Genomic DNA, 14,583 nt, shown 5'->3' with positions numbered 1-14,583 from the left:
ATATACTTGGAGAATTAATTGGATGTGCAGGTAAAGAGAAAGAAGTATTTTGGGATGTTTGTTTGTCTTCATCTGTAAGTATATAATGATAGGCTGTTGATATTGTAAAGCTTCAATTTTCAAGTTTCCAAGCTTCTTTATTTGTTTCAAAACTTCTGTGGTTCCCCCTGCCAAAAAAAAAATGTGAAGCTGGTAAACGTGAATTCCTGCTACCATCTTGGGGTTTACAACATTTTAAGCCTTTCAAAGATAGATCTATGAACATACTACTGGTGGTATATTTTAGGTATATTCTCTAGAGTCTTTCTCCCTAGTGACAGCACAGCTGGAATTTCTTCAGCCCCTACATCAGGCAGGAGCAAACACTGCAAAGTGTGTGAATGAGATCATTAGCTAAAAGTCTTGGTGGAGACAGCATGTTTATTTGGGAATATTGTGATGCAGGCACTTTGGGAACTTTGCAACTTCCATGTTTGTATTCTTAGACAATGTTTGGTGTAAAGAAGACATGAGTCATATTGCAGATTTTTTTTCAGTAAAAGATGATCATCTTATTGAAGCCATCTCATTTCTTTTGGGCTTTGTTTTGTTTTTCTTTTGATTGTGTTTCAGTCTAGGACATTCCTCATGGCTGTCTGGTAAAACCACAGTAGTGAGTTGTCTTCAAGCTGACTGTACCCAAAAGAAATTGCCTTCTGGGTATTGCAAATAAAGGAAACCATGGAACCTATGTTTCTTTGAGTCTGGTTTACTTCACTTAATATAATTTTTTCCAAGTCTTTCCATTTCCTAACAAATGAGGCAGTGTCATTCTTTCTGATAAAGGAATATATATACATACACACACACACACACACACACACACACACACACACACACACACATATCACTAGGACAAGCAGAAAAGGTCAAAAGCCATGTACATATGACCACATAAGATGATGCTAAGCGAAATGAACCCCAAGGTAAGGACACAAGTGGTTTTATCTTTCTTGCTATTGTTTTTAATGTATTTATAATGTACCATGTGATACTTTTGTTTCTTTTGTTATGTTCTTCCCCTATGGTATAACCCCTGTTTTCACTGTATTTGATTCTGGTGCCCTGCATCTTGGATATACATTTTTCTAATTTGGGGAGAGGAAGGGAAATAAAATGCTGAAAGAAGGATACAGGTTGACCCATATGTTGAAAATGAACTTTACAACTCCAAGGGAGGGGGAGAGGGAGGAGTTGGGGGGGTGGAAAGGGAAGGGGTTATAGGGGAAAAACAAAGGAGGAGGTAACAATGCTCGATAAGAAATGTACTCATTGCCTTACTCATGTAACTGTAACCCCTCTGTAGGGTATTTTTACAATAAAAAAAAGTAATTGCCTTCTGACTGTAAAATACCCTATGAGTGCTTTTAATTACTTTCTTTATAGTTTAACTTATTGTATTTACTTTTAACTTTTAACTGAAGAACAGTAATGGCACATATTTGCAGGAGACAATATTGTGTTTAGGTGTATGTTTTTGGAAATGGCTGAGGCACAAGAAAAATTGTTTGTGAAGGCTCTACCCTTAATCCACGTTGAACAGAGCTATGAATATAACTGTGAGCTTTAAGGGCCCTATGAGCCTTGGCTATAAGGGGTGTTAAAAGTAGCAAGTAGCTTATTAAGCAAGATTCCTTTTAGGAGGGGAAGGGGAAGCACAGAAATGGTGGGACAAAGGGTGAACCAATGCAGCAGTGACACTCACTGGACACTGTGTTACAAATGCTATACAACTTGGTGTGGAGGGGTGAACAGGAGGGAAAAAACTGGGAGAAAATGAGGAAAGGGGTGACACTGTTCAAAATGAAAGGTACTCATTGCCTGACTTATGTAACTACAACCCCACTATACATCATCTTTACAACAAATTTTTTTAAAAAAAGAGATCCAAGGAACCTTTAGAATCCTCAAGGCTTTTTATTTCTAAATTCCCAGATCATACCCTAAGATTTTTCTACTATAATCTTTATCCAAGCTCACCAAAACCAGTCAGAAATGAAGGCTGTATTCCACCACAAATCTTTTAAATACTATACTGATGTTTGTTGTTGTTAAGTCACATAGTCTATAAAAAACAAAACAAAACAAAACAGCCCATCTCCTGAAACTTTTAAAAATTCCACTGCCTTGTTGGATGAGGAAGAGTTATTTGCCCTGTAAACAGTATAGCAATTTAGAAGATTCTTATAGTTTGCTTCTGGATCCCCAATATTTCTTTGTTAATTTGAGAACCTGGAGGTACTAGTTTTTCTTTCTGTGAGAATAGCTTGCGGAGAGGGACACACTGCATATCGTACCATAGCAAGAAGCTATTCTTTCCTGGGTGTTAGAATCATCTACAAGCTCATGGATTAGTCTGATCCCCAAGCTCCCCATGGGATTGCTTCCCAACCACCTTTCATGGAATGGCTTCAGCAACACTGATTATCATGGCCTAGACTGACGCTTTCATTCAGGGAATTTTCTAGTTGCATGTATTAGGTGGAACTCTTTTACAAATGAATTTTTCTCATACATGCTTTAGCTTTTTATGGTACAGTTTTTTTTAAAGATAATTCATCAGCTTTCTAAGTAATAAAATAATACCCTAATGATTTATAAAAAGTTACTAAGAAAGATTTCATGAGTGTGTACATATGTAGAAACGTATAGGGAATTTGAGCACATGGATTGTTACATATTCAGGTCCTTAATTGCTTTGAAGCTTGTATTACCTCAGTTTACCTCAATGTGAGCTACTTAATGTTAGTGTCCTTTTTTGCATGACTTGGCTCATTACCCTTCGATCGCTTTCTTTATTTCTGGACTAATATGGCTCAGGCTCATCTTAATGTATTTTTCCCCCATGACTTGGATTCAAAGATCTCTCCTAAGAGCACCGGTTCTTCTTGTGGCATACAGTTTTGAGAGGCCAAAATCTTGTATTGAGTTATCATTGCTTGGAGGACTTTTGAATGGAAAAATGAAAAAACACATTTTTTGAAAGAGAAAATAAATTATATGTTATACTAATACTTTTTTAATTCCAGTTTAAAAATGAAAGATTTTGTGCTAGTACCAGAGTTTAAACTCACAGCTTTTTTCACTCATACTTGCACTCTACCACTTGGGTCACATCTCCAGTTTAGTATATTTTATTAACTAATTGGAGAATGAGTCTCAAAGTCTTTTGTGACCTGGCTGGCTTTGGACCTTAATGCTCAGATCTCAAACTACTGAATAATTTATATTACAAACATGAGTCAGTGGCACTTAGCTGAAGTTACTTATTTATTTTCTTTATTATACTTCTATCCCTATAAGTATTAAAGGTAAATACTTAGAAATCTAAAGAAAAATAATACTTGATTTTTAAGGAATATATAGTATACTAGAATGCTATATATGATAGGTTAAAAATAACAATAGCAGTGTTGCTAATTATAATAAGACTAGTTTATAAATGCTTTTTCAGTTTTCTCCAGAATTTTTGATCCTTAGATTATAGACTTCAAAAGACATACAGTCAAAAGTGCTCATTTTGAAATTCACTGAAAATAAGGATACATCCTCTATGCAGTTATTCTATTTGATGTTTTCAGTTAGATGCACTTGCTTTTGTTTGTTTCCAATAATTTACCAAATGCCTTTAAATTTTTAACTTGTTTTAAATTGTGAAATATATATATGTATATACATGGCCCAAAATCAATAGCATATATGTGGAGATACTAACTTTATCTCATGTCCACACTCTTTTTCCCCAATGAATAATCACTCATAATTTTATGTCTTCCTTGGTATTTGTGTGCAAGTGTATGATTATCCCATATTTGAGGTCCTCTTTATAAATGCATTCCTGAGGTAAGAATATTTTTAATATAATATACCTGGTATATAATATATATTATATAGTTCCTTATCCATAATTTCTTCAGCCAATCACCTGTTGTTTGCAGTCATTGCTACCTAGCATAAAGCTGTCTGTCAAAATAACTTTGAAATAAATTTTCAAAGATTTCTCAAGCACAAGGCAAATACATTTATAATTTTACTAAACATGGGGCATACTTTTAAACATGCTAATTGTACCTAGAAAACAGAGTGTTTAAAAACTTTTGCAATATAGAGAAACAATCTAATCATAATTATAGAAAGCATTATTAAATATCTAAAGTAATTTAATCATGGAATTTAGATGACTAAATCATGAGTGATTGTGATTCTTGGTGTAATACAAACACTTTGAATAGTACAACATTTTTTAACAACTTTATTGTTCTCCAAATCATTTTTGGTGGAAATACTATAACAGGAAAAGTGGAAAGTCATCTATGTATTATACGCATGCATAAATATATACATGTATGTGAGAGTAAATAGGTAGACAGGTAGACAGAAAAATAAATAGATACAGAAATAGAGATGCAACCTAATTTTTAACCATTAGGATTTTTTTATTTTATTTAACTGATCAGCTTTTAATTCAGATAAAAACACTTTATTACAATATTTGAAATAAGCCCCCTTCCTCATCAGTTACCATCTGACACTATAGAAGGACTACAGGTAGAGGATCTACATACTATTTGAAATAACTTTTCAGGTGCTGGCAAATCTGTACCTTTTTCTCATTGGGCCTAAAATATACTCTGTCTTTTAAACTTATAGTGAAATATATTTCCCAGTTTTTTATGTTCCTATATGTTAAAGTTTCCTGATTGCATAGTCTTATTCCATTTCTGTTATTGTTGCCTTCTGAAATTAAGACTAGCCACCCCAAGAACTAGGTGAGTGATTTGCACTACATCTTGTATCCTAAGAAAATTCCATCTCATAAACATAGGAACATTAAAAATGCTAAGTTCATATTTGAGTAGCAGCTACTTGTATATATACAACTATAAAAGTAATCTTTAAAGTTTTTAGATGAATGAGTTTTTAATTTATTATGCTATTTTTTCTTTTGTTTTTCTTTACTTTTAAAAATTTATTATTAAGGTGATGCACAGAGGAGTTACCATTTCGTAAGTCAGGCAATGAGAACATTTCTTTTTGGACAATGTCAGCCCTTCCTTCACTCTCCTCCAGTGTCCCCCTCCTGATCTACCCACAAGTTGTATAGCAATTGTAAAAGTAACTTTTAGAGATAAAATTATGAACAGATGCTCCCTTCCCATGCTACCCTAGTAGTCTTCCGCTAAAACTGTAACCAATTTGCTAGAATTCTTTCTAGAGCGTATCTTCAGGAGGTTCAGCCGTTTCCTGGCAGAGAAACGCCTTGGCATCTTCTTTTCATCCTTCTCCAAGGCTGAAATCAACAAAATAATAATCAACATCACATGTCTACAGTCCATAGGCTCACTTGAGCTCAGCTTTTCCATTATGCTTATGAGCTCAACTGATCTCCTTTGTACTGATGATAAAGTTCCTTAGTTTCATAGTACACTCTGTTGATAACATCTCTACCTTTTAAAATACGAGAATGTAGCCATGGACTGCTGCAGCTAGGCAGGATGTATATTTAACAAAACAAATCAGCATGGAAGTGCCATTTATGTTGGATTAATCTACAAATGGCCATTTCTAGTAGTCAAATGGATACAGAATACATATTTTTGCTTATGAATTATTCACAAAGTTTGTTTAAAGACTGGATAAGAAGAAATCTATTACCTTGTGCACAAACACGTTCACAATCTTCCATGTAATAAAAGTTATTTTCATTTCCCCCACAGCCAGAATAGGTAAAGGCCTCACAGACTTCGTATCTTGCATTAAAATAATAGCGAGTCACATTAGCAGAGCACAGTCCCTCGTCTTTTGGGCTGTAACAGAAGGATGGAGCTTTTAAGAAAAAGAAAATAAGAATAGCAAAATTAATGAACAGTGAAGAACATCTAATCCCATAGAAACTTTATTCTTAATCACAGAATTTATTCATTAAACTTTAAGGTATGTCTCAAATTGAAGGTATGCTATTTCTTGGTAATTCTAAATCTTTATGGTGTGTGTCTGTGTGTGTGTGTGTGTGTGTGTGTGTACCAGTATGGGAGCTTAAACTCAAGGCCTTGAGGCTAGCTTGTCCCTTAGCTTCTTCACTTAAGTCTGAAGTCACTTGACTACAGCTCCACAGTTTTTTGGTGGTTAATGGAGATAAGAGTCTCATAGACTTTTCTGCCAGTGCTAGCCTTGAGCTGAAGTCCTCAGACCTCAACCTCTTGAGTATAGAGGATTATTGGCATTAGCCACCAGCACCCAGCTTATTTGTTAAATCTCTTTTTTTTTAATGAAATTGTCTCTGCTGGATCTGAAAAAGATGCCTGGGCTATCTCCCTTCACATTTATTAAACACTGCACAAATAGCCTATCATTTCAAAGATGGGAAGTGTAAAATGGAATAAGTAAGAAGTCATGAATAAAGGAGACCTAGAATATCTTTGCTGCAATTTGCATTTACAAAAAATACAGAAAGCTAATCAAAATCTTGAGCATATAATCCACTATCTGATTCTCCACAAACTTGAAGTCATGGCCTTTATTAAAGAGTACTATAATAATTTTTACTCTAAAGTTAAGGAACTGAGCAATAGAAGGTGAGCATAACTCATCCCACATGCTTAGGACTAGAAGTATTCCAGAATTTGTCAAATTTGTAATAATTTAATATGCATGATGAGAGATCTTTGAGATGAGACTCAAGTTTAATCAAGAAATTCATTTAACTTTCCTGTATACCATATACTCCTAGCTTGAAGAGATTTCTTTCTGCGATGATTTTCAGTGTGCCTGCATTTTGACTGAGACCTCTCCATCACAGGAGGTCAGGAATGAAATTTTCCACTTGTGATACCTGTAAGTGCTCAAATTGTTTATTCTGACCACCTCTGATTTCAGATTTTTTTTTGGATGAAGGCTATTTAACTGAATCCTGTAGTTCTAAAGAGACAACATGAAAAAAGCAGCAACATTTTGAATAATGATTTTGTCCCTTCCCAGCCTTGAGAATTTGGCAAGTCATTAACTTCTAGTTTACATCTTCACATGTTAAAATGGAGGGCTAGACTGCTACCTGGGGCTGTAATATTAGGACTGACAGGGTCTGGTTTAGATCCCAAGCAAAACGAAATAAAGTAAAAATGCTACAGCATACTAAGTGAAATTACAAGACTACAAAGCATGTTAATTTCTAATGAAACCATTTTTTACTCAAAAGTCTTGAAAGAAAAATGAAATAGAAACATCATAAAAATATGGCTTACCTTTCTTCTTTGGCAGACAATAGTTCCTACAAGTGGCTTCATCAGGAAATCGGTTCTGATTGTGTTCACATGACCCAGACATATATTTTTCACATGCCATGGAACTTAAGTTGAAGAAATACTGTTCTCTGGGCTGTCCACATTGACCCTTACTGACTTCTAAACGGCAAATTAAAGGAACTTCTGGGGGCGGGGGAGGAAGGAGAGAAGAGGGAATAAAATAATATGATTAAAAGTGGTCATTTTAATATTACTTAAAAAAAAACTTACCACAATTACAGAAACAACCAAGGAAAAATAATTACATTTAGTGATTTCCTTTTTTTTTTTTCCTAAACACAGTACACCCAGACATGACTCCACTGTGATGTATCATTCAAATTCAATAGGGATTCTGTTCTCTGGCTACTTCTGCATGTGAAGTTAATCAATTACTTCTAAGAATGCATTATTTCCCCCTGACTCAGTTCTGTAACTGGAAAAACCCATTACACTCCTTAACAATCAAATAAAAACCAAACAAAAATATCCTCAAGCAGAACACAGTATTGTGAATCTAAACTTGGTGTTTGCACGAACCTCTAAGGACAGAAATGAAGTCACTGAAGAAGCTAAAACACACCTTTTCAAAGTAAAATACTTCAAAAAGATGGATAATTGGCTACGGTCTCAAGGAGGGAAAGAAAAGCTGTAGTCTTGGGAACTCATGATAAATACAGGAAAGCTCTTAAGTTGTCCCTTGCATTTATTTGGCCCCCGTGAGGAACTCCTACATTCTTCCTAAAGTACACACAGTCCCGGAGTACAGAGATGTCACGCAGCGCAGCGCAGGGAGACAGACTGTGTTAGTGGTTGTAGATGTTTCTTTTCCTTTGGGAAACTAAAAGGCTGTGAAGTTTGCTGAACACTTGAAGAAATTCAAGCTCAGAATTCCTGGAGAAAACCCCATCAGGAAAGTGAGATGAGTTCCTAGCCGCCCTTTGAAGGAGGAAGGAGCCAGAAGCCTGGTGTAAGAAGGCGCTGGGGACACTCACTCTCTATTCTCCAGCAGGCGTCTTCGCACTCCTCCAAAGTGTAGAAATTGTTGGCGTTGCCGTAGCAGCCCCCGTAAGAAAAAGTCTTGCAGGTCTGCGTGTGCCTGTCATAGTAGTACCTGAGAAGTAGGGCCCGGCAGATTCCTTCGTCCGGGGGCAAAAGGCAGATTTTGGCATTATTGCCTAGTGGAGGGGCAGGACAGAATGCCACAGGCAGGGAAGGCAGTCAGACTGAGTTCCTGAGAAGGAAGGGCACACCATCCCTGGGGAGTTTTGTACCCTTTCGGGGGGGGGGGACAGAGGGGCAACTGGGGAGTCTCCCTGGGTGAGTGGCAAGGACCTGGGGGCCGGGGTGGTGGTGGTGGTGGAGAACAGAGGGAAACAGCAGCAGGAAAACAGCCGCGGGGACCTGGGAAGACGCCCAGCCTTAGATACCTGTGGGTGCCCCAGCATTCAAGCCGGGCGCAACCTCCATCAGCAGCAGCTCCAGAAGCAACAGTCCCAGGGGTCGAGCAAGGTCCATGGTGCGGATTCAAGCTGCCCAGAGCCTGCCAAGAAGGAGCCCCACGGGAGAGGGTGTGCTGCGTCTGAACTTCAGAAGGTGGGCTCTGCTTTATGTGGGAAGAGTCTAGCTGACCCCCGACAGGGCGGAGCTTGCAGAGGCTGATTCACGCCTAGGGCTATGACTAACCAACCCCCCACCCCCTGCCAGCCCTGCAAAGGATGTCCAGGAGGGAGGAAATCCCCACTATGTTGAAGAGTTGAACCTACTTTCCAAACTTACTCCTTTGCCCAGAAGGGTATATCCCTCTAGTGTGTTTATGTCTGTTGTCTGTGATTTCCCATCATTGACCCAAACCAGGAAGGAAGAAAATGACCTAGGGGACATTGCTCAATGTCCTGAATTGCTGCATCACGGTGAAGAAGCCTGAGCTCACACTTTAGGACCCAGAAATGCACAGATGTAAAGGGAGCTGAAAGAGAGAGACTTGTGGGTCTCATTGGGGTCAAGTGTATCCAGTCTTGTGCTTTACAATTGACTCCATTAGATTCAATATCTAAATGGACTTTACATGAAATCCATTCTGTATGGATTCTCATGCAATTCTAATTTATATTTAATTAGAGACTCCTAAAACATCTTATGTGTGCGGTCTGATGAATTTTTGACAACTGCATCTATGTATTCAAGATATTTGGGGGATACTTGAAACAGCTCTCTCAATGAATGTATCTTCCTTTCCTCTCCCTCTCCTTTTGTTTTGTTTGACATTCTCTAGTAAATCATCATCCCCCACAACCCAACTTCCAGGGCACAGTAGGGAGTTGATTGAAGTTCTCCTCCAATTTTCTGGGAAAATCCTGAAGAGTACAGGGCTCTGGCACATAGTGGGCCAACAATCTGTGATATTTTGCACATCACCTGTTATCTGTCAGTGTCCAACAGCTCTGAAATCAGGGTACAGAATTTTATTCCTAGGAAGAGACTAAGCTGCTCCAGAAATGAGTCTGCTTGACTCAGAGCTATAGAGGCAAAAGTTTAACTTAAAGCTCTCTCAAAGAGACAAAAAGAGGGAGGAATCTCTTTTGTATAGTTTACCGATCTCCATCAGTGAATGCAGAAATGTAGAGAGATGGGTATGGTCAATTCTCCAGAGCAAGAGACAGTGAAAGCTACCTCCAGCAAATCACCCACCACACACACACACACACACACACACACACACACACACACACAACCTTGGAATATATTTTTAAGATGGCATACCAGCTCCCACCAGTAAAGAGGACAATGTGAACTAGCCGTGTGGGACTAAAACCTATGACGTTGACCTCATCAGCTATTCTTGCTTGAAGAGGTCACACCAGTTAGATGTCACTTTTTGATAGTTCCCTTTAGGTAATGAACATCAGAGTGCTTTTGGCCAAAGCAGAATGAATATACAGTCAACTCAGAGAGGCTGTGTGATTCATGAACTTGGAACAGGAGTAGAGCAAAAACAGGTTTCTTAGCTTTCTGCAGGGAGTCTTTAAACACAGATTGAAATCAGTGCTCAGAGAGGCACTCTAGCCATGTTATTTTTTCTCTCTTTTTCTATACCAAATGGACTATGTCTTAACACCTCTTCAATCACTGACAGAGGAAGAAGAATTGAATAAGAGAGATAGTTAAAAGTTTATGTTTGTCAAGCCATGTTAGCAGAAAGGAAAGGACTCTATTTAAATAAAAAACACTCTTCCAAAGTAAAAGGCTCTAAATGTCCTGAAAACTACTGAAATGACACTGATAAACCATTCCGGAAAAGCAAAATGACTTCTCCATGGCCTCCAGAGGAAGATCATGATTCTGTATTTCCTTAAGACAGTTTCTATGACAAAAGCTTGCCATGAGCCCGAGGATGTGTCCATAGAAAATCTAAGGCTAGAAAGGAACTGAGGAAAGTTGTCATCTAGATAGAGCTCTTCTTGCCATTCTAAATGACAGTTAAAGTGTCTGTGACACACCACAGAGGCCCAGAGTAGTTTGGTATTCAGTAAAATACAAACCATGGACTTCTCAAATTTAATGCTAAAGAAACTATGTATACCCATTTAACAGTGGGATAATCTATAATGTAGAATGATAAAATGTCTATTCATTTCTACTTACATGATTGTTGACAGTGTTTTGATTTATCTGTTGTGGGGCTTGAACCCTGGGCTTGGGTGCTATCCCATGATTGTTGACAGTGTTTTGATTTATCTGTTGTGGGGCTTGAACCCTGGGCGTGGGTGCTATCCCTGAGCTCTTCAGTTCAAGGCTGGCACTCTACCACTTGAGCCACACAGCCACTTCCGGTTTTCTGTGGTTTATTGGAAATAAGTCTCACAGACTTTCCTGCCCAGGCTGGCTTTGAACTGCGATCCTCAGATCTCAGTCTCCTGAGTAGCTAGGATTACAGGCGTGAACCACCGGTACCCAGCTCCAGTTTTGTTTTGTTTTGTTTTTAAGTTTCTCAGTCCTGTATTCTTTCTAAATACATGCAGGCCTGGGTTCATTCTACTGTACATTAAAGTCTAAAAGAAACTTAAAAGCTCCAGTGATTCAGGACTATCTCTGCACATGGCAGATCTTTATCTCTCTCATAGTCCCCTTGGCCCCATGGAAAATGAATCTTAAATTACTTGGATAATATTAGCTTCTAGATTTTTCTGGGCTTTCAGTAAGATGCTCTGTTCTCTGAGAGGTTTGGTAGATGCTCAAGAATTTATGGGTGGTATTGAGTTAAATGGGCTTCATCTTTATCACAGACATTAGAGAAAGGCAATATGCCTGATCAATGAATGAGCAAATGATAAGAATTAATTGAGCCTAGTAATTTGGAGATACCTGTTATTTTTTTAAAGTGTTTTAAAAGGTTATATTGTTAACACTTTAATAAATAGAAAGCTCTTGCTCCCTGTTAGTTTAAGCCCTGTCAAAATAAAACTTGAATCAAATTGGCACTAAGGAGGGATCTTCACATCTGCTAAGACATTTTTAACTGATCTGTTCTAAGAAATAATTAGGGTTTATTATTCATGAGGGTTTTGTTGAAGTTGAGGTAACTTTCAACAACTAGTTGTTTCCAAAAACTTGGGTCACATGGGAAATAGTTACTCTCATGCTCCCTCTGTTGGACACAGAGTGTATGTGAGGGCCACACAAAGGATGGAACTCCATGGGGGAGGGGGGGAAGGGGGGAAGAGGAGGTGTTGTTTTTAAATTTTTAAAATGTACCAAACCCTGTACTAATGTGTGGGATGCAAAGACAAACACAATAGGGAATCCATAGCATAACAAGGTAGAGAGGTTAGTGCTAACTGATTTACAGTGTAGTGCTCCTAGTACAATATTTAAATAGACTTTCGGTTGTATGAAATCACAGTGGAGGAAGTAGGAAAAACCTAACTTAAAAAAAGCCTCTTACCTTAGATTCCCTAGTGCTGGGATTACAAGCATCTCTTTCACGTCTTTAATTGCACATGGCACTCAGAAAATTGAGACAAGTTTGGACTATTTCATCCAAGACTTCCCACATTCAGCACAGATGAATTGTTTACCTCAAATTTTAGCCTTGATTATCACAGTGCTGGAGAGTGGTGTGTCAAGAATGGGAAATCTGGGAGCTGGTGGACGATCACACCTCTAATCCTAGCTACTCAGAAAGCTAAGATCTGGAGGTTGTGGTTCAAAGCCAGCCCTGGCAAGAAAGTCCGAGAGACACTTAACTCCAATAAAGCACTCAGAAAACTGGGTGGTGCTGTGGCTCAAGAGGTAAAGTGCTAGCCTTGAGCTGAAGAGCCTATAGACAGTACCCAGGACCAGTTACCAAAAAAAAAAGAGAGAATGGGAGAAGAAGAGATATTTTTCTACAATTGTGGGAACATCAATAGCAAAAACAATAAATTAGCCTTTAATGTTTATTGAGAGTTTTCATTGTGCCTAATCTTTCCATAAGTGAATTCTGTCCCACAATCGTCATCTAAGAGACACTTTATTCTTTCCATTTTGAAGTAAGAGAGGTAAAGATTTAGGTAGACACATGACTTCCCCAAAGCCAGCAAAGGCAGTTTGAGTCCTGATCTTCTTTCTGATCTCAATCCTTGGAATGGGTCTTCTTCTTTCACATCATCAAAATTTGATTGTGACAAGACATATTTCATATTTGAGAGTTTTATTTTCCAATATTTTTCATACACATAATAAGATTATCTTGCAGCTAAGACTCCAGTCTAAACAGAAAATTTGTCAATGTTTTTATATACACCTTAGATGTATATGAAATATCTGATATTAGATGATTCTATGAAATGTTTTTGGTGCACCTCTTTTGACTGTGATAGGTAACTTGAGATCAGTTGTGGAATTTTCCACTTGGGGGCATTATGTCAGTGCTTTAAAAGTTTCCGATTTTGGAGCATTTTGGATGTAGGATTTTAGGATTAGGGATGTATAATTTGTATGGCCTGTGCTTACGACTCTGGTCAGTACCTGGCTAGCTCTACCTCGGATTTCTTTTTTACCCTACCATGAAATTCACAATCCATTCAAGAGCAAACAGACAGTTACAGTGTAAATGCATGGCCATAATGCTTTGAAGGAACATCTGCTAAAACTGATAATCAGATTAGAAGGTTCAGAGAGCTAATCACCAAAGTCCTCATTTTCAGGGTTATATTTAGCTTGGAGTAATAGACCTTGACCTCTCAAATGGAAAGACACCTTTCTTTGCAAAAAAAAATATTGTCATTTTAATAATCCAGGCAAATTACATTAGCTATGTTATTAATTGTCAAAGTGCCATATGTCTTTGAATTATTTGGGTTTTGCAGATTTATAGGAAATATACTTGCATTTTAAATCACACAGGAGGGATAACTGCCATTTGGGGACAGAGGGAGCCACTAGTTACAGGTTGGGAAGGATAAACATCTCATAGTACTGTCATCTACATTTTGCTTTCATTGACTTGAGCTAAAGTAAAAACTGTATTAGAATAGAGTTGAATATATTAGGCTGGTTATATACATTCAACCAACCAGGGGCACATGAGCCATTCCTCATGACCAAATGAGTCTTGCCATGTACCCTAAAAACGGAAATAACATTTTGGTCCAGAAATTAACCCCTCAACTATTGCTCTAGGCTCTTTTTCCCTTTTTCCCTATTAAGGTCTTCATTGTTTAATTCTTACAAAAATCATCTTTTCTGCTCTTCTCTTTAGACTTCTATCTAGGATTTAATAATTTCCATGTAAGATGCCCTACATCTGATGCTGTTTCAACCCAGACTTAAGAGATGATTCTAGATCCTTCCCCTATTAGGACCCCAGTTCATTGCTTGCTTTTTTTTCTCCCCACAAAACTTTTCATGTTACCTTCACCATCTGTCTTCACTATACATGATCTTCTTTAACTCCGGTTTTCCCTCCACATTCACTTCTAATTAAACTTCCATAAGAAGAGAATGAGAAAGAATGGGCCATCTTTTGTTAAGGATAGTCCTTTGGTGGCCACATGTTCAGCCCCTTCCAGTCCATGTAACACCCAATGCAGCTATTACAAAGGTCACCCAAGACCACGTGGTTAACCTTCTCACTCATGTTTGACAGCTCAAATTCTTTCTAAATCTGGAAATATTTTGCTTTTGGTCTCAATGCTAACACATTCTTCTGCCTTTTTCTGTATTACTCTTGCCTAGGTACTGTTCCTTCTCCACTGTCCTTCTCTTCCAGGTAAAGGAGTAA

At 37.9% G+C, this 14,583-nt stretch overlaps 1 protein-coding gene across 1 annotated transcript; it reads right to left on the bottom strand.

Moving 5' to 3' along the window:
* Positions 1-5,204: 5,204 nt before the first annotated feature.
* Positions 5,205-8,845, bottom strand: Tfpi2 (tissue factor pathway inhibitor 2). Its single transcript, XM_013026000.1, has 5 exons — positions 8,750-8,845; positions 8,315-8,497; positions 7,281-7,463; positions 5,695-5,865; positions 5,205-5,329 (listed from the first exon to the last, which is right to left on the bottom strand). The coding sequence occupies exons 1-5, from the start codon at positions 8,835-8,837 to the stop codon at positions 5,205-5,207; spliced, it is 750 nt and encodes a 249-aa protein (XP_012881454.1). The 5' UTR covers positions 8,838-8,845.
* Positions 8,846-14,583: the final 5,738 nt, after the last annotated feature.

Source organism: Dipodomys ordii, unplaced genomic scaffold (genome assembly GCF_000151885.1).
Source record: "Dipodomys ordii isolate 6190 unplaced genomic scaffold, Dord_2.0 Scaffold90, whole genome shotgun sequence".
NCBI classification, from domain to species: Eukaryota; Metazoa; Chordata; class Mammalia; order Rodentia; family Heteromyidae; genus Dipodomys; species Dipodomys ordii.
Note: the sequence above shows the minus strand (reverse complement) of the source record. Positions and strands in the feature narration are given on the sequence as shown.